This window comes from Mustela putorius, unplaced genomic scaffold (assembly GCF_011764305.1).
Source record: "Mustela putorius furo isolate JIRA1106 unplaced genomic scaffold, ASM1176430v1.1 tig00000196_pilon_pilon_pilon, whole genome shotgun sequence".
NCBI classification, from domain to species: domain Eukaryota; kingdom Metazoa; phylum Chordata; class Mammalia; order Carnivora; family Mustelidae; genus Mustela; species Mustela putorius.
This window is the reverse complement of record NW_025421310.1, coordinates 14,194,790-14,214,624: the sequence shown is the minus strand read 5'-3', so window position 1 is coordinate 14,214,624 and position 19,835 is coordinate 14,194,790. Positions and strand designations below refer to the sequence as shown.

At 50.2% G+C, this 19,835-nt stretch overlaps 1 protein-coding gene across 1 annotated transcript in view; it reads left to right on the top strand.

The window, feature by feature from the left end:
- The window catches only part of CEACAM19 (CEA cell adhesion molecule 19), a 27,020-nt gene extending 7,185 nt beyond the window's left edge, over positions 1-19,835 (top strand). The window contains 6 exon segments of the mRNA XM_045077285.1: positions 12,172-12,322; positions 16,070-16,095; positions 16,098-16,115; positions 17,021-17,106; positions 17,603-17,644; positions 18,625-19,835. Coding sequence (XP_044933220.1) covers positions 12,172-12,322; positions 16,070-16,095; positions 16,098-16,115; positions 17,021-17,106; positions 17,603-17,644; positions 18,625-18,678 — 377 coding nt within the window. The 3' untranslated portion in view covers positions 18,679-19,835.

The following is a 19,835-nucleotide window of genomic DNA, read 5'->3' as shown; positions in this document are numbered from 1 at the left end:
TCCATCTCAGTATTGATCACTCTGGATCATCACCAGTGTCTGCGCCCATCCCAGAGAAAACAGGTGAAGCCTCTGGAGCCTGTAGATAGGGGGTGCTGGGGCTCAGCTAGCCTCAGCCATGTCTGGAAGGCACCCCCCCCAGGATCCCCACTAAGCTGACCCACTTCACACGGCCAAGGCCCAGCCCTCCAGCCCAGTCGGCGTCCGCTGTGGCCCCTTGGCATCTCCACGCTCTGGAGTGAGTGTGCCCAAGGAACAAGGGCCCAAGAATGTTAGCTGTTGCTACTGTCTACCACCCTCTTTTATTTATTTATTTTTAATTAATTTATCTTTTTAATGATTTTATTTATTTATTTCACACACGCACACAGAGATCACAAGTAAGCAGAGAGGCAGGCAGAGAGAGAGCAGAAAGCAGACTCCCCGCTGAGCGGAAAGCCCTATGCAGGGCTTGATCCTCAGACCCTCTACCTGGGCACTGTTAACATCTTAGTCTGGCTAATTCTGTGTAGTCAGGGGCTGCTCCAGGCACTGTAGGATATCTAGCAGCATCTCGGGCCTCTACGCACTAGATGCCGGGAGCCTTCACCCAGTTGTGACGACCAAAATTGTCTCCGGACATTACCAACTGTCACCCCGATTGAGAACCACTGCACCTGTATCTTAAAAAAAAGAAAAAGAAAAACAAACAAACAAACACATGAAGGACGCCTGACTGGCTCAGTCAGAAGAGCATGAGACGGTTGGTCTCTGCAACATGAGTTTGAGCCCCACACTGGGTACAGAGCTTACTAAAAAACAAATAAACTTTTAAAATTAAACTAGGAGTACCTGGGTGGCTCAGTCATTAAACATCTGCCTTCGGTTCAGGTCATGATCGCCTCATCCTGGAGTCGAACCCCGCGTCAGGCTCCCTGTAAAGCGAGGAGTCGGCTTCTCCCTCTGCCTCTTGCCCTACTTGTGCACAAGCGCGCACGCATGCATGCTCTCGCTCTCTCTCGCTCACTCAGATAAATAAATTTTTTTGAAGTTTTTTTTTTAGTTTTTTATTTTTTATAAACATATATTTTTATCCCCAGGGGTACAGGTCTGTGAATCACCAGGTTTACACACTTCACAGCGCTCACCAAAGCACATACCCTCCCCAATGTCCATAATCCCACCCCCCTTCTCCCAACCCCCCTCCCCCCAGCAACCCTCAGTCTGTTTTGTGGGATTAAGAGTCACTTATGGTTTGTCTCCCTCCCAATCCCATCTTGTTTCAATGATTCTTCTCGTACCCACTTAAGCCCCCATGTTGCATCACCACTTCCTCATATCAGGGAGATCATATGATAGTTGTCTTTCTCTGCTTGACTTATTTCGCTAAGCATGATACGCTCTAGTTCCATCCATGTTGTCGCAAATGGCAAGATTTCATTTCTTTTGATGGCTGCATAGTATTCCATTGTGTATATATACCACACCTTCTTGATCCATTCATCTGTTGATGGACATCTAGGTTCTTTCCATAGTTTGGCTATTGTGGACATTGCTGCTATAAACATTCGGGTGCACGTGCCCCTTTGGATCACCACGTTTGTATCTTTAGGGTAAATATCCAGTAGTGCAATTGCTGGGTCATAGGGCAGTTCTATTTTCAACATTTTGAGGAACCTCCATGCTGTTTTCCAGAGTGGTTGCACCAGCTTGCATTCCCACCAACAGTGTAGGAGGGTTCCCCTTTCTCCACATACTCGCCAGCATCTGTCATTTCCTGACTTGTTGATTTTAGCCATTCTGACTGGTGTGAGGTGATATCTCATTGTGGTTTTGATTTGTATTTCCCTGATGCCGAGTGATATGGAGCACTTTTTCATGTGTCTGTTGGCCATCTGGATGTCTTCTTTGCAGAAATGTCTGTTCATGTCCTCTGCCCATTTTTTGATTGGATTATTTGTTCTCTGGGTGTTGAGTTTGCTAAGTTCTTTATAGAGTTTGGACACTAGTCCTTTATCAGATAAATAATTTTTTAAAAAAAATTTAGGGCACCTGGGTGGCTCAGTGGGTTAAAGCCTCTGCCTTCAGCTCAGGTCATGATCCCAGGATCCTGGGATTGAGCCCCGCATCAGGAACCTGCTTCCTTCTCTCTCTCTCTGCCTGCCTCTCTGCCTACTTGTGATCTCTCTGTCTGTCAAAAAAATAAATAAAATATATATTTTTTTAAATTTAAAAACATATTAAAATATTTTTAAATTAATTTAATGTAATTTAAAAACCTTATGAAAGTGATATGCCTTTTACATCTTAATAGAGCTGGGGGAATAAAATAAGTTCTCAACCCTCCCAGGCAGACTTGGTCATTAACCATCTATGTCCCCAGAGGACTCTGATCATCCCACATCCCACTAACTCTGTGATTTTCATAATGTTTCACATTCCAAGCATGTCTCACTAGCAGAGTAATTCTTCAAAGTGAGAGAATGAAAACATACTTGTCTTTTTTTTTCCATACTTGTCTTTTTATCATCCAGCATCTTCTACGGGGTGGGGTGGGAGGGACACACAGTAGGTTCTCAGTTAATGTTTGTTGGATGAAGAAATGAATGAAAACGTTCTCCTTTTTTTGAAGGAGTGGGGCAGAGGGAGAGAGAAACAGCCTCCCCCACTGAGCTTGGAGCCTGACTTGGGGCTGGATCTCATGACCCTGAGATCATGACCTGAGCTGAAATCAAGGGGCGGACACTTAACTCATCAAGTCACCCAGGAACCCCTGAATGAAAGTTTTCAAAACCAAAACCTCCATGAGGCAGGCCCCATTATTGTCTTCATTTTACAGCTGGGGAGACTGAGGCATAGAGTATGGTAGCACTGAGATTTGATCCCACAAACTCACAATACCAGAGTCTGGGAGCTTAACTACTTCCTCTCAAAGCAAACAAAGAGGGAGAAAAAAATCTCCTTACCTTCATTCATATGTGGGTTGCTGAAAATGAGCACATAAACAGTAAATTAAGCTCATATTTCAGAGACATTAACAATAACAGTTATAGCTAACATTATTTGGTGCTTATTACGTGCCGACTGTATGTATAACTCATGTAATCCTCACTGCAGCTCTGTGAGGTGGATAATATTGTTGGACTCATTTTACAGATGAGGAAATTGAGGCATGCAGAGTTTACAATTTGCCCTGGAAAAAAAAATTAAAATTAAACAGGATGATGTGATCTGGGATGGGAGGTCATCAAGGAGTGACATTTGAGCAGAGGAAGGGAAGGCAGCCCTGCAGATTCCTGAGGGACAGAGCTCCAAGAAGAGGGAACAGCAAGTGCAAAGGCCCTGAGGCAAGACTAGCTAGCTTAGTGCGTTCAAAGCATACAGACAGAAAGATGCCATGGCTCTAAGGCAGCAAGCAAGTTGGGTGTTAGGAGTTGAGGTCTGAGAGGCACACAGGGGCCAGGCTTGTTGGCCGTGGAGGGATTGAAAGAAGCCACTAACGGGTTTTAAAGAGAGGAGTGATCTGATTCCCAGTTTAACCTAGCCACAGTGAAATGTGAGCCAAATCTCCATTCTATCTAGAAAGAAGCTGAGGCTCGGGTGGTTTAAGGCATGCTCCGAATATCAGGCGTCCAACCATGGAATCAGTGATAGGGTTGGGATTCAAGCGGAGGTCCACCTAATGAGACACGCAGCTGCCCCTGCATGCGCTGAGCAGTTCATTTACCCGTCCCTTCAGCAAGGCTCCCCCCAGCGCCTCTTCCTTAAGGCTGCCTCTGCATCTGGACTGTACTGGGCAGTGCTGGGGACACAGTGCAGACTGAGACAGCCCTGACCCTGCCCTCCCGGGCTTCACGGCCCACGGTGGGGGTGGAGAGGTGGCAGAGGAACTGATATTAAGCAACAATCACATACACAAAATACATCGTTATGGGGACGCCTGGGTGGCTCAGTCGGTTAAGCGGCTGCCTTCGGCTCAGGTCATGATCCCAGGGTCCTGAGATTGAGTCCCACATCGGGCTCCTTGCTTGGCAGGGAGCCTGCTTCTCTCTCTGCCTCTGTCTGCCACTCTGCCTGCTTGTGTGTGTGCTCTCGCTCTGTCTTGCTCTCTCTCTCTGACAAATAAATAAATAAATAAATCTTAAAAAAAAAAAAAAGAATACATCATTTACATCATTATGCACAGTGTAGGTACCATGAAGGAAAGGCACATATGGGGATGATGAAAGTGTAAGTTTGGGTAGCAGAGAGGTTGCCCTGAGAAGGTAATCCTTCAACAAAGCTTGAATGATGACTGGTAGTTCTAAGTAGAGGAGAAAGGAGCTTTGGGAGGTGTTTGGGCAGAAGGCTTGGTCTGTGCAAAGGGCCTGTGGCAGGAAGCTGTAGGGCTCATGAACTGAGCTGGCAGGAGGCCAGCATGACCGTCAGGAGAGCAGGAGGAGCATCCTGGGAGGCCAGCGCAGTGGGACGTATTCAAGCCAAGGCCCAGGCTGTAAGGACAGAAGCTCTCTGCAACTGACTCACAGGGTAGGGAGACTTGTAGGACCCCAGGATAGTCCCTGGGATGGTCAACTCTGGGAGCCCTGAGTTCACAGGTGGCTCCTCGGAGCCTAGAACAGGGACAGACATCCTCGAATAAATGAATGATTGGGGAACCCAGCAGAGCTGATGAAAATAGTTGTCAGAAAAGCAAGTGCACCCTCCTCCTCCAGAGGGCACCATCCCTCGTCTGGCCTCTGCTCAGGGTCCCCCCCACCCCACCCCATTCTCCTTTTCATGGCCAAGGATCCCTGCCTGAACTGGGTATCAGCCTAGGCTTCTTTGCATATTCTGAATCTCCCCTTCCAAAATGCAGAGGTAGAAATAAGAGAGCTGGAGAGACAGACAGACCAAGATAGAGCTAGTTGTTCCGGGATGCCAAGGTGGCTCAGTCAGTTGAGTGTTCGACTCTAGGTTTCGGCTCAGGTCATCATCTCTTGATTGTGGGACTGAGCCCCACATAGGGCCTCCAGGCTCGGTGGGGAGTCTGCTTGTCCCCCCCCCCCCCGTCTCCCTCTGCTCCCTGCCCAACCCCCACCCCAACCCACTCACGCTCTCTCCCACACTCTCTCTCAAGTAAATGAACAAATAAAATCTTTAAAAATAATAATAATTATAATCTGGTTGGTCCAACCCGGCCTGTGGTTTCCTTCGCCATGAGTGAAGGTCCACCCCTTGTCCAAGGGGGTGGGATCAAGTAGGACCAACAAGACGGGGAGCCAGATGCCGGGGACCCAGGGCAGGAAGGATAAGCAAGAAGTCAACACCTGCTCTCCAAGTAATAATCGTAACCTACGTTTCTATTATGGTTTTGTTCACCACCGAGCCCCAGTGCAGAGAAGTGCTTAGCATACAGCAGGTCCTCCAAAAATACTTGTGACTCCGTCTCCCATCTGTGAGCACTTCCGGTATGCCAGGCACCTCCAAGCCAAGTCCTTTGCGGACCTCACTACATCTCATTCCCACAAGAACCTGGCAGGCCCCGAATGATCCCCATTTTACAGAGGGGCAAACAGAGACCCCGAGGGCCCACCAGCACGCGGCTGGGGAAGGCAGGAACCAAGGGCCCTGCCAGGTCTGAGTCCGTGTCCCTGTGTCACCTGGCCTTTTTCCCAGCCCCAGTGGAATCCACTCCCTCATGAGAAATGCCTTGGCGTCCAGACAGCTGAACACAGGGGACAGGGAAGCAGCGTGATTCAGCAAAAGGAACAGCAAAGAAGAAGGCGGAGGCGATGAGGCATGGGGTTGGGCATGTCCTCGTGTCAGGTTAGGTCACCTCAGCAGCTGGGGCATTTCTATTTGAGGACAGCTGTGGCTGCAAATCCAGCCCCCGGGAGGGGGCACGGGGATGGGCCTGGCTGGGAGCACTTCCGGTGTCCCTGGTAAATCCCGTGCTTTACCTCTCTCAGTCGTGAGGGGATGGGGTATGCCTTCAGGGGTCCGAACAGGAGCCAAGCCCAGCTGGCATGTACAGAAAAGGGCTTAGTGAAGGGTACCGCAGGCTCACAGGACCCCAAGGAAGCCGGGAACCAGAAACGAGGTGTAAACTACTTGCAGAATTCTGCAAGAGTTAGCGTTGCCCATGCATCAGCCCTAGGTCCTGAACCCCTGCCGGGGTGGGGGGGGGGGACACTGGGAAGCTGCATTCATTCAACAAACATCCACTGAGCATGTCCTGTGTGCTAGGCACTGAGTGTACAGAAGGAACAGACAGAGATCTCCGCTCTCGTGGAGTTTATCTGTTGGTGGGCATGTCCCTGAGTGGGGCCCTGGGTCATATGTCACTGCCCCATGGAAAAAGAAGCCAAGAAAGCCAGCCTCTGGCCGAACTCCCAAAGGGGAGGATTCACAGGCTCAGCACGGACTGAGAACATAAGAAAGGCCCAGGACACATAGATCCCCAGTGTACCGATGAGGAAACAGATGCTCAGAGAGGTCCCAGAGCCAGTAAGCAGCCTAAACCAGGCTTGGAAGCCACAGTGGGATTACATTATTGACAGCTGGTGTCTGATCTCTGATAAATCCAGTCGTGGAGACTTGGGGGCCTCCAAGTAACACTGTACAGGTTCCTCAAAGCCTTCAGGGCCCCTGGCACCCAAGGCAGCTCATTACAGAGCATAGCACCCGTTTACCAAACGTGTGGAGTGTTCCCACACATTTCTCCTTTGTGTCCTCCCTGCCATGGCAAGATGATCCCCATTATGCAGATGGAGAAACTGAGGCACAGAGCTTAAGTAACTTGCCCAGGTCACCCAGCTAAGGGACAGCAGGTGCCAGACTTGAACCCAGGCTGGTGGGCTCCAGAGCCCACACTTTTAGGACTTTACTCTGCTTCATCATTAACAACCACTAACTGACTGGCGTCATGGGTTTATATGACCTTGAGTCAAATGCCCACACCTTTCAGAGCCTCTGTCCCCACCCCCACCACACCCCCGCCAAATACCTGTAAAATGGTGGCAATCACACCTCTCACCATGGATTGTTGCGAGGACTGGCTGGCAAATCCATGTGAAGTTGTGGAAACCCCAAGCCCAGCCAATGGGAAAAGCAAAGGCCATTTACTCAGAGCTGGCTGGAATAAGGGAGTTGGCTCCTGTCACTTGCAATTGGGCAGAGACTCAAAGGCAGGCCGAGGGATGGGAAAGCTTCATAGTGGAAGAAAGAGAAGGCTTCGGCTGTGTCCTGATTGATGGTTGTTGGCACAGGGACGCTGGAGGTCCCTGGTTAGGGTATATATCTGGGTTTCTTAGGAGCTGGTCCTAAGTTAGAAGCAGGGACAAAAATCAGGGAAGCTCTTGGTTATTAATCAAGTCCTGACCATTTAGGGTCAATTCTTAAAGAGGTTACTATTTGTCTTCCTGGATTGTCGCTGGAGATAGCAATCTAGCTTCCCACAAGTGTGACTCAAAGCAGGCTGTCCTCGTGGGCTGTTGGTCAGAGGATTGGTCTTCTCGGTAGGCTGGTCCTTGCTGCGGGTTGTAGTCTGGAATTCTATTTTCCTGTGTGGTCTGAACTGTGTCTGCTTTTCTAATGCTCTCTCAAAGCACTTTTCCAAATGTGCTTGTATCTACTCAAAGATAAACACAGTTAGGGGCCCTTGGGTGGCTCAGTGGGTTAAATCCTCTGCCTTTGGCTCAGGTCATAATTTCAGAGTCCTGGAATCGAGCCCCACATCAGGCTCTCTGCTTGGTAGGGAGCCTGCTTCTCCCCCCTGCCTGCCTGCCTCTCTGCCTACTTGTGATCTCTGTCTGTCAAATAAATAAATAAATAAATAAATAAATTCTTTAAAAGATACGCAGGGTTAATTTTGGTCCATAGAAGAAGACCCAGATGATTCTTTGCTGGTAGAACTGAGGATAGATGGTCCCAGTTGATTGGTAAAGAAAAAAGCCAAAAAGAAAAATTTCAGTCCTGGAAGAAGAAACAGAAGAGGGGGGCTCTGTTCTAGTTACTTGTTTTTTATTTTTTAAGATTTTGTTTATTTCGGGACGCCTGGGTGGCTCAGTTGGTTAAGCAGCTGCCTTCAGCTCGGGTCATGATCCCAGAATCCTGGGATCGAGTCCCACATCAGGCTCCTTGCTTGGTGGGGAGCCTGCTTCTCCCTCTGCCTCTGCATGCCATTCTGTCTGCCTGTGCTCACTCTCACTCCTCTCTCTATGACAAATAAATAAATAAAAACTTTAAAAAAAAAAAAAAGACTCCCTCTCCCTTTAAAAAAAATATTTTATTTATTTCTTTGAGAGAATGAGAGAGATATAGAGAGACAGAGAGAGAGTGTGTGAGAGGGCAGAGGTCAGAGGGAGAAGCAGACTCCCCGCCCAGCGGGGAGCCCAAGGCAGGACTTGATCCTGAGACTCCAGGATCATGACCCGAGCTGAAGGCTGTTGCCCAAACAACTGAGCCACCCAGGCGCCCCTGTTCTAGTTACCTCTTGGTGCAGAGCAAACTCAGTTGTATAGAACAACAACCATTTTATGATGTTCATGATTGCTGGGATCAGGAATTCAGACAGGGCAAGCAGAGGTGGTCTGTCCGCTTCAGACAGAAGTCATACATAGCCTTGGAAGTCATACAGCATCGCTTACATTGTATTCTTTTGATTACAACAGGAGCCGCTGAGATTAGCCAAGATTCAAGGGAGGGGTATTAGATCTTTCTACCAGATAGGAGATGGTATCACAGAAGAGATCCTGTCACAATGACTTTGAAAAAGACAGTGATTCACAGTTTCCCTCTTTTAAGCTCACTGCCTATGATAAAAGGCAGAATATATAACAAGTGCTAAAGAGGGGACACTTAATCATGTGGTTCTGGAAGGGTTCTTGTTACAGCAACAGAAAATGCTGCTAGCTGATTTAAGCAGAAAAGAAATAGATTCAAGGATTCTGAGCAGCTCAAAGATGCCTCAGGATAGCAGGGAACCAAGCTTGGCAGGTGTTGCATGTTAAATGCTGTCCCCTCAAAAAAGACTTTTTTTGACCCCCAGTACATCAGAATATAGCCTTACTTAGAAATAGCATCTTTATAGAGGTAATCAGGTTAAAATGAGATCACTAGGCTTAGCCCTCATCCAGTATGACTGGTATCCTTATATAATGGGAAAATTCAGACACAGAATGTTGTATGTGAACTTGCCTGGGGTTCTAATGTTAGCAGCGATGTTCAACACCGTGCTCTAAGGCGCTTTTGAATGAGCTAGCTGTCCATGTATGGAGGCTGCAAAGGAGGCTGGGAAATGTCTTTATTCAAGTTCAGGGTTCTCCTTCCAAGGGGTAGGAGACATGATTAATGCCTTCAAGGGAGCAAGATGATGACCGTAAGGTTCCCAAGTCTCCAGCTTCCAGAACGAGGGATCCCTTCCCCTAGCAGCCCCCTCCGAACCACCCCCCTTCACTTCACTCTGATTGGACCAACCTGGACTAATCAGGAAGGCTGACGGAATGCAGAGCGATTATTGGCTTAGGCCTGAACCGCAACCCTTCCTGATGCAGTCGTTGTAACAAGGGAATAAACCAAGCGAGCCCACCCAGAGCTGGAGGCGGGATCCATCGCTTCACCGAGGCGGAGGGGTGGAGTGAGCTGAGGACACAGCTACAGGTCCGTAGCTGGGGCGCAGGAGTACAGGAGCACTTGGCTCCGGGGATCCCAAACAGACCAGGTTTGGCCACTCACTGCGTACAAAAACCCAAAGGCAGAGCGAGGAAGGTTGGTGAAACAAGAAAGGGATTTATTCCGTGAAGCCGGCCCCAGGAAGACGGCAGACTAGCATCCCAATGACGGTTTCCAAAGTGCTGAAAACACTTCTAGGTTTATAGAAGAAAAATGTAAATGTGGGACAAAGGTCAATGGGCAGTGAAGGTCAGGTCCTTGTCTTGGGGTTAGTCGGGAAGGGAGTCTTGCTGATTCAGAGCAGTCCCCACTGCTTGAGGGAGTAGTTTCAGTTCCCATCACAGGATGCTTGAGTGGGTCTTTTCCATGAGAGACAAGCTGGAAAGAACTTCGTCAATTCCCAAGCACAGACTGAGGTCAGAATGGAGGTAGGTGAAGTTCATTCGTTGTTCTTTCTTTCTTTCATCTATTTATTTATTTATTTATTCAAGAGAGAGCATGCATTCATGCGTGCAAACAGGATGAGGGGCAGAGGAAGAGGGAGAGAGAGAATCTCAAGCAAACCCCCTGCTGAGCGGGGAGCCCAACAGGGGGCTCGATCTAATGACCCTGGGATCCTGACCTGAGTCGAAATCAAGAGCCAGCACTTAGCCAGCACTTAGCCGACTGACCCACCCAGGCGCCCCTGAAGTATTCCTTCCTGTCCCATCTACCAACATGAATCAACGGAAAAACGTATCACGAGTCTCCTTGGCCTGGGGTTGTCAGAGAAGGCTTGCAGAGGGTCCAGGAATGGAAAAGTGAGCAGGAGTTATGTTTCGTGTGTGGAGAAAAGCGTGCCAGGCAGAGGGGACAGCATGGGCAAAGGCTGGGCAGCCCAGAGGGTAAGGAAGGGAGCTGTGAGTGATGGAACTTTGTGGGTGGACAGGGCAGCAGGGACCAGCACAAGCAGATCCTGGGGAAGGGGCTCTGGATGCTGTAAGAAGACTGGGCAACAGGGTTGGGGTGGGGAGGGCAGGAAGTGGGGGAGCTCCTTGACTCAGCCCAGCTAGCCTCTGCCCCACCCCACCTCCTGAGTGACTCACAGAAGCCACTGAATTTTCACTTACTGTTGAGGGATTCAAAAACCTAGAAGGTGGGGGCACCTGGCTGGCTCAGTCGATAAAGTATGTGACTCTTGATCTCTGGGTCTTGACTTCAAGCCCCATGTTGGGTGGGAAGCCTACCTAAAAATAAATTAATAATCAATTAAAAGGTAGAAGGTGCAACAGTTGCTAAGTTCCAGTGTCTGAAAGAGGGGCTGCCTTCTATCCTCTGCCCAAATGCAACCTCTCTGGGCCTTGGTGTACACATCTGCAAAATGGGCCTGATTTAGCCATCTCCCCGGGTTGTGGGAGCAACAGCCACATATGCCCAGAAACAGCCTATCCTCTTTCTCCCAGGGAGAAGAGTACATTTTAAAATGGATTTCAGACACTTTGAACTGATAAACTTTTAGGGAAATGGATAAAGTAGACAAATACTGATTAATTTAATTACAAACACAAATATATATCCATATATATATATATATGGTGACACTCTAGTCCCTTTGGATTTAATGGTCTTCACTCCAGTCATGCAAAACCTGATACAGTTCCTTCCCATCCTTCAAGGGCTCCTGGGACAAAGGCCCCTCCTTTGGAAGCCACACAGAGTGGTCATTAGAAGCTCAGGCGGCCCACATGTAATGCCAGCACTGCACCTACTCTGATCCCTTGGCCAGGTTAGCTTACCTCTCTGTGCCTCAGTTTACTCATCTTTAAAATGGCACAGATCCTACGTTCTTGGATAATTAAAGGAACTGTGTGTGTGTGTGTGTGTGCGCGCGCGCGCGCAAACTCATTCAGTCTTCACAACCCTACAAGGTAGACACTCCTATTGTCCCCATTTCACAAATGGGAAGAGACACAGAGAGATTGAGTAATCTGCCCAGGGACGAGAACCCCAGCATTCTGACCTCAGAGTCTACGAGCTTAGCTGCCAAGAAGGGCTGGGGATATAACAGGTGTTCTGCTTGATAGTCAAGCTAGAGGTCCTTATGGTGGGGGTAGGAAGTCAAGTAGGCTTTGTCCCAAACCTGGCAGGTAGTGTTTGAGAACCCTGTGCATCAAGACCCTATGAGGACCCAGAACAGCATTCTTGCCCTAGAAGGATAGAGGTGCCAACCAACCGAGGTGAGTAAAAGCAGGTAGGTGGGGTGAGGTGGGGGAGTGTGTTGGGAGGTAGGTTTCAGATGTGCCAAATATGGTAGGAAATCTTAAGGAAGCAAAGATTTTGAGGTGGGGTGAGACAAGGAATTCCTTCCAGGGACTTGAGTTTTATGTGCAGAATCAACCAGATAGTGGATGCTCCGCTCTAAAAGCAGGAGAAAGCTCTGGGCTGGGGAAAGGAAACTGGACATCAGTGCTCTCTGGACAGTCACTGATGCAGGGGTGAGGGGAGTGGGGAGACCCTCCTAGAACATCTCACAGACCTTTCTTTCTTTCTCATGCCCCTCAGAAGAGCTTAAGGAGCTTCCCATAACACACCTGCCTATGAGTGCTGGGATCATGGCTGCCATTATAATTGGGTCCCTTGCTGCCGGGTCCCTCTTCATTGGGTGCATTGCCCATCTCCTGTTAACAAGAGGCTGTAAGGGCCAGAGCCACAGGTACAGGGGCCCCAGGCCTCTCTATCCTTCCCTCTGTCTTCTTCCCCACTCCTTGATTGATTGATTCTTCCCTGAGTCACGTCCTCTGACTCATATACAATCTCATCAAATCTTGGAACTCTTGAGGTGAAAAGGGCCTTTCTATCCTGTATGAGACAGAATTCTAGGGACAGACATCCTAACTTTGAATGGCCTTAAAAAAATTAGAAAGTTTTTTTGGTCTTTCATGAGCTTCAGATATGGCTGGATCCAGGGACTTGATTTTGTCCAGAGACTCCTCCATACACCTCTCAACTCTGCTTTTCTCTGTGGTGGCTTCATTCTCAGACAGGACCTGCCCTCGTGGTTTGATAAGATAGCTCCCAGGGGCTCCAGGCTTATATCCCACCAGTTTAGCCCTCATGGAGAGAAGATTGCACCTGGCTCCTGATGCCTCTTAACAAAAGTCCCAGGGCTGCTTCTCACTGGCTTAAACTCAAATCACATGTCCTCATGTGGACCAATCACTGTGGCCAGGTGCTGGAATACCCTGATTGGCCAAACCTGGGCTATTTGCATAGCTCCGGAGTCAGAGAACAACCCAGCTCCACAAGACTAAATGGATTCATAGGCGGGAGGGACTTCCCCCACCCCCACAAAAAAAGACTCTAGTGCCAAAGAAGCAGAGTGGATGGTGGGCTGGCAAGGCATCAGATGGTGCCTACTTCTGTATGGGACAGAGAGTCAAGGGCCTATTTTTCCAGGAAACAGTCTATTCATGAAAAATTCCTTCCTCGTGAGATCAGCCTGTTCAGAACTTTGTCTCCTGACTTGGGTTCTGAGCCGCTTGGAAATGTGTAGTTTTTCTGCTCTCCCTAATCCCCAGGAAATGAAGGCAGTCACCTTTTCTCCACCACCTCCTCCTTCACTTTTGCAACTTTTCTTTAAGTTTGAAATATTTCCAAGGAGAAATCCCTCTTTCTATTCTCTCCCTTAGGTGCTGTGATCTCCAGATCTCCATCCTTCCACTTACTTGTCTTTCTCCCAACACACTCCCATTTAGGGGTGGCAAACAGCTTTCACCTCCTTCTGGGTGCTCTAGAGAGCTTGGTGGAAAGGGGTTGGAGGTGGTATCTCAGGGCAGTGGGAACGGATGCTGTGATCGATTTATCATGTCTGCCACAGGAGTTGGAGGTGGTGTCTGTATATAGGAACAGATGCTGTGATTGATTAATCATGTCTGCCACAGTTTAACAAGGCTATTGGAGGCACCTAAGCTATCCCTGCTAACCACCCCCACTCCTTCTTAACTCACTGGTGGTAGGAAAAGAGGCAATGCTGGTCCATAACCCTCTGGTTAACCTGCAACCAGGTGTAGCCTGAAACCAGCCCCCAAACACGGAGAGGAGGGAGAGACCAAGGAAAGAGGCAGGCCCCTCCAGGTTGGCAGGTGGCCCTTTGAATAAGCAAAAGGAACTTAAGCAGGAAGCTTGTCTCGGGTGGCAGCAAGATGAATGGATCCCCACACTCACCCTCCAAGTCTTACAGATTTATAAAGAGGCCCCAGCTGGACTCACCCAGACACACCACGCATGTGTTCTCAGCATTACACACCATCTCAAGGGTGTGTCCTTGGAGCAGCCTCTGGGAGCAGGAAAGGCAGGTAGCACCTACATTGCAAGGACACGGGAGGGGAGTGAGAAGACTCCAAGTGCCTGTGTCCGATCCACGGCTCAATCGGTGGTCACATCTTTTTCCTGCCATTCCCCAGCAAGCGAGGGGGCTGATTTGGCCCTTGGTAGGTGGTTTGCCATCGTCTTTAGGGACAACTAAGGCTTAGAGACATGAAGTCATTTGCCAAGTGGCATAGAACTGGCCTGTGAGTGGCAGCAGGTGCCCGAGATGGGAACCCACACCTGAGTGACCAGTAGGCTCTAGAACCAAAACTGGAGTCCACATGTCCGGACCTTCTGACTGGCTTTCCTTCCATTACTGCCAGCGATTCTCAGAGAATCTCACAGATCCTCAAAGAACTGCCCTGAAAAGGGCAACTTGAAATGGCATTCTGGACTGTAGTATTAAAAAAAAATGCAAAATGAAAATAGTTCAATACCTGGAAGTGTTTACAAGTGAAGGGCCATGATGCATGACCCTTACCCTCAGATGGTTCAGGAAAACAAAATATGCACAAGAGACACAGAAGGAGAGAGAAAGCAGATGCTGAAGCAAAAAGAATTAAAACAATAGGCTGATGTGAGTAAAAATTACACAGATGTTCTTTGTACCATTTTTTGCAACTTTTCTATAAATCTGAAATATTTCCACAGAGAAATTCCTTTTCCTGTTCCCTTTGTAGCATTCTGACTGTGGCAAGAGAATATCTCAATCTGGTTCTAGTCATTCTAACACTTGCTAGCTTTTCCCAGGAGAAAACCAAGAACCCTATCAAACCACGGATTTAACCCATTGTTTGGCTTTTCTTCATTTCCCCCATCACTTTCTACTTATGTCTGGTTTCATTATAATATGGCAGTTTCTGACTGTCTCCCATTTCTGCTCTTGCCCACACAGTCTGTTTCCTACTCAGCAGCCAGAAATATCCTGTGAAAATCAGTCAGCTTGAGTCCCTCAGAGTCGAGGCCAAAGTCCTCACTATGGATACAAGACCTAGCTTGACCTGCTGCCCCCCTCTGGCCTCACCCTTCCCCCCTCTACCCCGCCCCCAACACTCTCTGCCCCAGCCATATTCGTCTCTTTGCTGTTCCTGCTCCTGCCCAGGGCCTTTGCACAGGCTGTTAGAGCTCTTTTCCCATGATTTCTGCAAAGGTGGTCCACATGCCTACATCAGACCTTTGTTCAAATGTCGCCTTCTCCATGAGCCCCCCACCAATACCATTCTACTCGAAACTACACACACACACACACACACACACACACACACACACACACCTCTACCCTCTGCCTCTTTCTATCTTCACTTTCTTTAGCACTTTTCATTCCCTGACATTCTACTGCCAGTCATTTTTTTGGACTTCTCTCTCTCTCTCTCCTAGAGACCCCCACTCCAGGGGACCAGGGGTCTTTGTCTTGTTCCCCGCTGTGTCCCCAGTGGCTTCAGAAGGACCCAGCCCATGGCCCATGTTCCGTAAATATGTGTTTAGTGAATTAATGAATTTGCTGCAGGGATGCCAAGTGTACTTTTTAAATAAAAGTATTCAGTTGAGGGGTGCCCGGGTGGCTCAGTGGATTAAAGCCTCTGCCTTCGGCTCAGGTCATGATCCCAGGGTCCTAGGATCGAGCCCCGCATCGGGCTCTCTGCTCGACAGGGAGCCTGCTTCCTCCTCTCTCTCTCTGCCTGCCTCTCTGCCTACTTGTGATCTCTGTTTGTCAAATAAATGAATAAAATCTTTTAAAAAAGAAGTATTCAGTTGAGCTGATTCAAAGAGATATCAAGGAAATCGTGAAACAGGTGGGAGGAGCATAATCATTCAGAAGGTCTGCCTAAATTGTGACATTAGGGAAATATCACTCATGGGCATATGGTGGCAGCTGGGGAAACTAAGGAAGGGCTCAGTGACTGGAGATTATGAGAGAAGAGGTGGGGATAAGGGAGACCTTGTCTTAGCTCATGCTGAAGCAGGGATCATATCTCTCTCTCTCTCTCTCTCTCTCTCTGATGAACTGATGGGCTTTCCAGGTTCTCTGAGTTTTCTCTCCACCCACCTGAGCCGCTTACTACCCTAAGAGTGTTCTCTCCATTGTCCTCAGGATGACACCCACAGAGAAGCCGGAGGCCCACCCAGTCACAACGCTGGTAAGCCAGAGGTCCCGGTGGGTGGCTATTGACTCTCCTCGTAGCTCCTTCCTCTTCTTCCCATCAGCCACACACACCCTCACCACCCCCCAATCACTCATCCCACCCAGACTTCTCTGGAGCCCCCCAGACTCAGCCCACAGATTCCGAGTACTTCGGCACTCACCCCAAATCTGCTTTTCCTCCTCTTCTCAGTGGCTGGCATATCCAGTCCCGGTGGTTCATTTATTCCCAGGTGCCCACACCCAGCTCCTTGTTGGGCTCCCGGACCCCAGGCTGGCCTCCACCCCATGGGGGGTGGGAAGGACCCCATCCCCCGCCAGAGTGCTGCCAAAGCTCTCACCCTGTCTCTCCTCTGCTCAGAGGCCTTCTGTAGCTCTCCAGGGTCCCCTCCTTTACATGGCTCTCTAGACCCCCCTAAACTGGTCTCCACTGTCTTTCCTGGCTTCATCTCCCACATGTAACATTCCCACCCTCAGAAGCAAAACAATATAAAATAAACTATATGTATAATCCAGACAGACCAAATATATCACAGCTCCTCAAACATGGCAGGCTACCCCACCAGCCACTCCCTCCTGCTTTTGTGTAGTTCTCGCTTCTCTTCCCAGTCTCAGATGTCCCCTCCTCCAGGGAGCCCTCCCTGGCTCCCCTCCAGGAGCTCTCTGGGCTCCGCCACTCAGCCCTACCACTCTGGGGACAGATCTGTCTCCCCTACTGGATGCGAGCTTTGGAAGGGCAGGGCCAGCACTGCCTCAGTCTCTGCTGTGTCCCCAGCACAGGGCTGGGGAAGGAAAGGGATTTGTACCAATGTTAGATAAATAAATGATAGCAGCCACTGAGAGCAGCCAGCATGCGCCTGCAGGCTGTGTGTCAGCCAGCTCCTCCCTTGTCCTCTGCTTCAGGTGACCAGAACATCTATGAAGTGATGCCATCTCCGACCTTCCTGGTGTCTCCCCCCGGTGACACGGGGTCCACGAACACCTCCATGGTGAGTCCCACCCCCTGTGGTGCCTGTCACCTTGTCCCGCACTGTAGGGACACAACTCAACCTGGGATGCTCCCTATTTTAAAACCACCAGGAAAAGAGATTGGAAGGACACAACATAAGGAGCATTAGTCTCTCGGGTATGGAGGTTGTAGGGGGTGGCGCACAGGGGTGCTTTCTTTTCCCTCTTCCCTTTGTCTGTAGTTTCCACACTGAGCAGATACTCCCTTTATAATCAGGTGGAAGATGATAAGAAGAAGAATTCAAATGAGTAAGAGGAGAAATATCAAAAGCTGAGATGAAAAGCTTAGAATCACAGGCGTGCAAGGGAGGCTAAGCGCATTATGGGGGTCATTGTCAGAACACCGGCCACACCACCCGTGGAGTCAGGAAGGGGCGATGGGGACTTGGAAGCCAGGTCTGTCCTCACAGCAAAGGTCAAAGGTGGGAGGGTGTCAGGGTGCTGGGGACCTGGCTCACCCATGCTCTTCCCTTGTAGCCTCTGCCCCAGCAGCCGGATCCAGAGAACCACCCCTACCAGGTGTGGAGCTGGGACATGGCAGGGATCCCAACCAGGGGCAGATCGGGGTGGAGAGGGACAGGGCTGTCCTCACTGACCGTCCACCACTGACCGTCTTGGAGTCTGTAGCTTCCCCGGGAAGCACAGCACAGTTTCTCCCCTCCTGGGATTGTAACTTCCTCCTTCTTAGAAGGATCCGAGGGCTGCAGGTCCTAGCCCTGGATCTCTGTGTCCGTGTGTCTGTCTACATTTCTCCTCATTTCTCTACACCTCTCCGGGTGCCTCCTGCTGTCATTCTCTGGTTCCCTACATCCTTTTTTCTGTCTCTCTATCTCTTCACCCGTCTTTGTTTCTTGATGTCTCTGTCCTTCTCCCCCTCTCTGTGCTCCTGTCCCTCCTGTGTCCCCATCTGATGTCTCTGTCCTTCTCCCCCTCTCTGTGCTCCTGTCCCTCCTGTCTCCCCATCTGATGTCTCTGTCCTTCTCCCCTCTCTGTGCTCCTGTCCCTCCTGTGTCCCCATCTGATGTCTCTGTCCTTCTCCCCCTCTCTGTGCTCCTGTCCCTCCTGTGTCCCCATCTGATGTCTCTGTCCTTCTCCCCCTCTCTGTGCTCCTGTCCCTCCTGTCTCCCCATCTGATGTCTCTGTCCTTCTCCCCCTCTCTGTGCTCCTGTCCCTCCTGTCTCCCCATCTGATGTCTCTGTCCTTCTCCCCTCTCTGTGCTCCTGTCCCTCCTGTCTCCCCATCTGATGTCTCTGTCCTTCTCCCCCTCTCTGTGCTCCTGTCCCTCCTGTCTCCCCATCTGATGTCTCTGTCCTTCTCCCCCTCTCTGTGCTCCTGTCCCTCCTGTGTCCCCATCCCTGTTGCTCTGTGTCCGCCCCTTCTCTGGCCCTCCCGGTGCCTGGTGTCTCCCGCCTCTGCGCGCCTCGCTCCTTCCATCATTCTCTCCAGGTGTGCTCTCCCCCTACCTCACCCACAATCCTTCTCTTCCCCTTCCCCCCCAGGATCTGCTGAACCCCGACCCTGCCCGTTACTGCCAGCTCATGCCAACCCCCTGAAGAGGTCCCAGGCCCTTGGAAGAGCAAAACACTCAGCCCTCCCCTGGGGGCCTGGTGCACCCAGAAAAGCCACACCAGAGACCCCACAGGACCAGCACAGCAGGGCCTCAATAAGGTGGCCTTAAATGAAGACTCAGCACAGCACTGGGCCGGGGCCAAGAGATTGTGATGGGCCCAGCACCTCTCTGACCCTCTGAGTATATAATCCACCCTCAAGTCTGGTCCATCCAGCAAGCTGGCCTGGGCCTCGTGCCTGGGAAAAGCAGGCTCTTGCCTTCTCCTAACCCAAAGTACCCCCAGACACGCACTGGATATTTGGGTGTGAGGAAAGCGGTCTCAGGCCTGCTTCAAGCCATACTCACAGGCTCCTACTCGCTGGGCTTTTAACTGTCAGCCCACAGTGCCCCACCCCTGCTCCCTGTTTTTCCTTGGAGCCCTTCCCCTAGGGACAAGGCAGCTCCCTACCACACAGGCCCCAAAGGATAAGGTGCATGACATGGGAGGCCCCCGACGACAGTCCTGGCCAGTGAGCACAGCTGCCAGATCCCTTCCCTGCTCGAGATTCAGTCTCTCAGAACCTGTCACCAATTTCCGCCTGTTGCTCCTGATCCAGAATCATACCAAGGCCCTCAGGGCAGCAGATCCCTTTCCTCCCCCCTCCCAACCTCCACCCAGTCCCAAATGTGGACCCAATCTGTCACCCTTAATTTATTCATTCATTCAGCAATAAATAAGCCATGTGCTATGCACGGTTCTGGATCCTGCAGCTTTGGGAGGAAACAAAACAGACTGTGGCGGAGGCGAGAGTCAGCAATCAGAGTAACTAACATACGTGGTGTGCTGGATGGTGATAAGAGGAGGCGGGGGAATGAAGAGAGAAGGGGATTGGGAGCACGGATGGACTGTGATTTTAAATAGGGAGGGCAGAGAAGGCCTTGCAGAGAAGGTGACGATGAGCAAAGACCTAAACGAGGAGAAAGAGGAAGCCATGTAGGGATCTGAAGGGAGAGCATTCCAGGTGAAGGATACAGCAAGTGCAAAGGCCCTGAGGCAGGAGTATGCCTTGCGGGGAGGGGTGAGTCAAGGAGCAGCAAAGAGGCCAGGGTGGTGGGAGCAGAGGAAGGAAGGAGGAAAGGGTGGGAGGCGAGGTCAGGGAG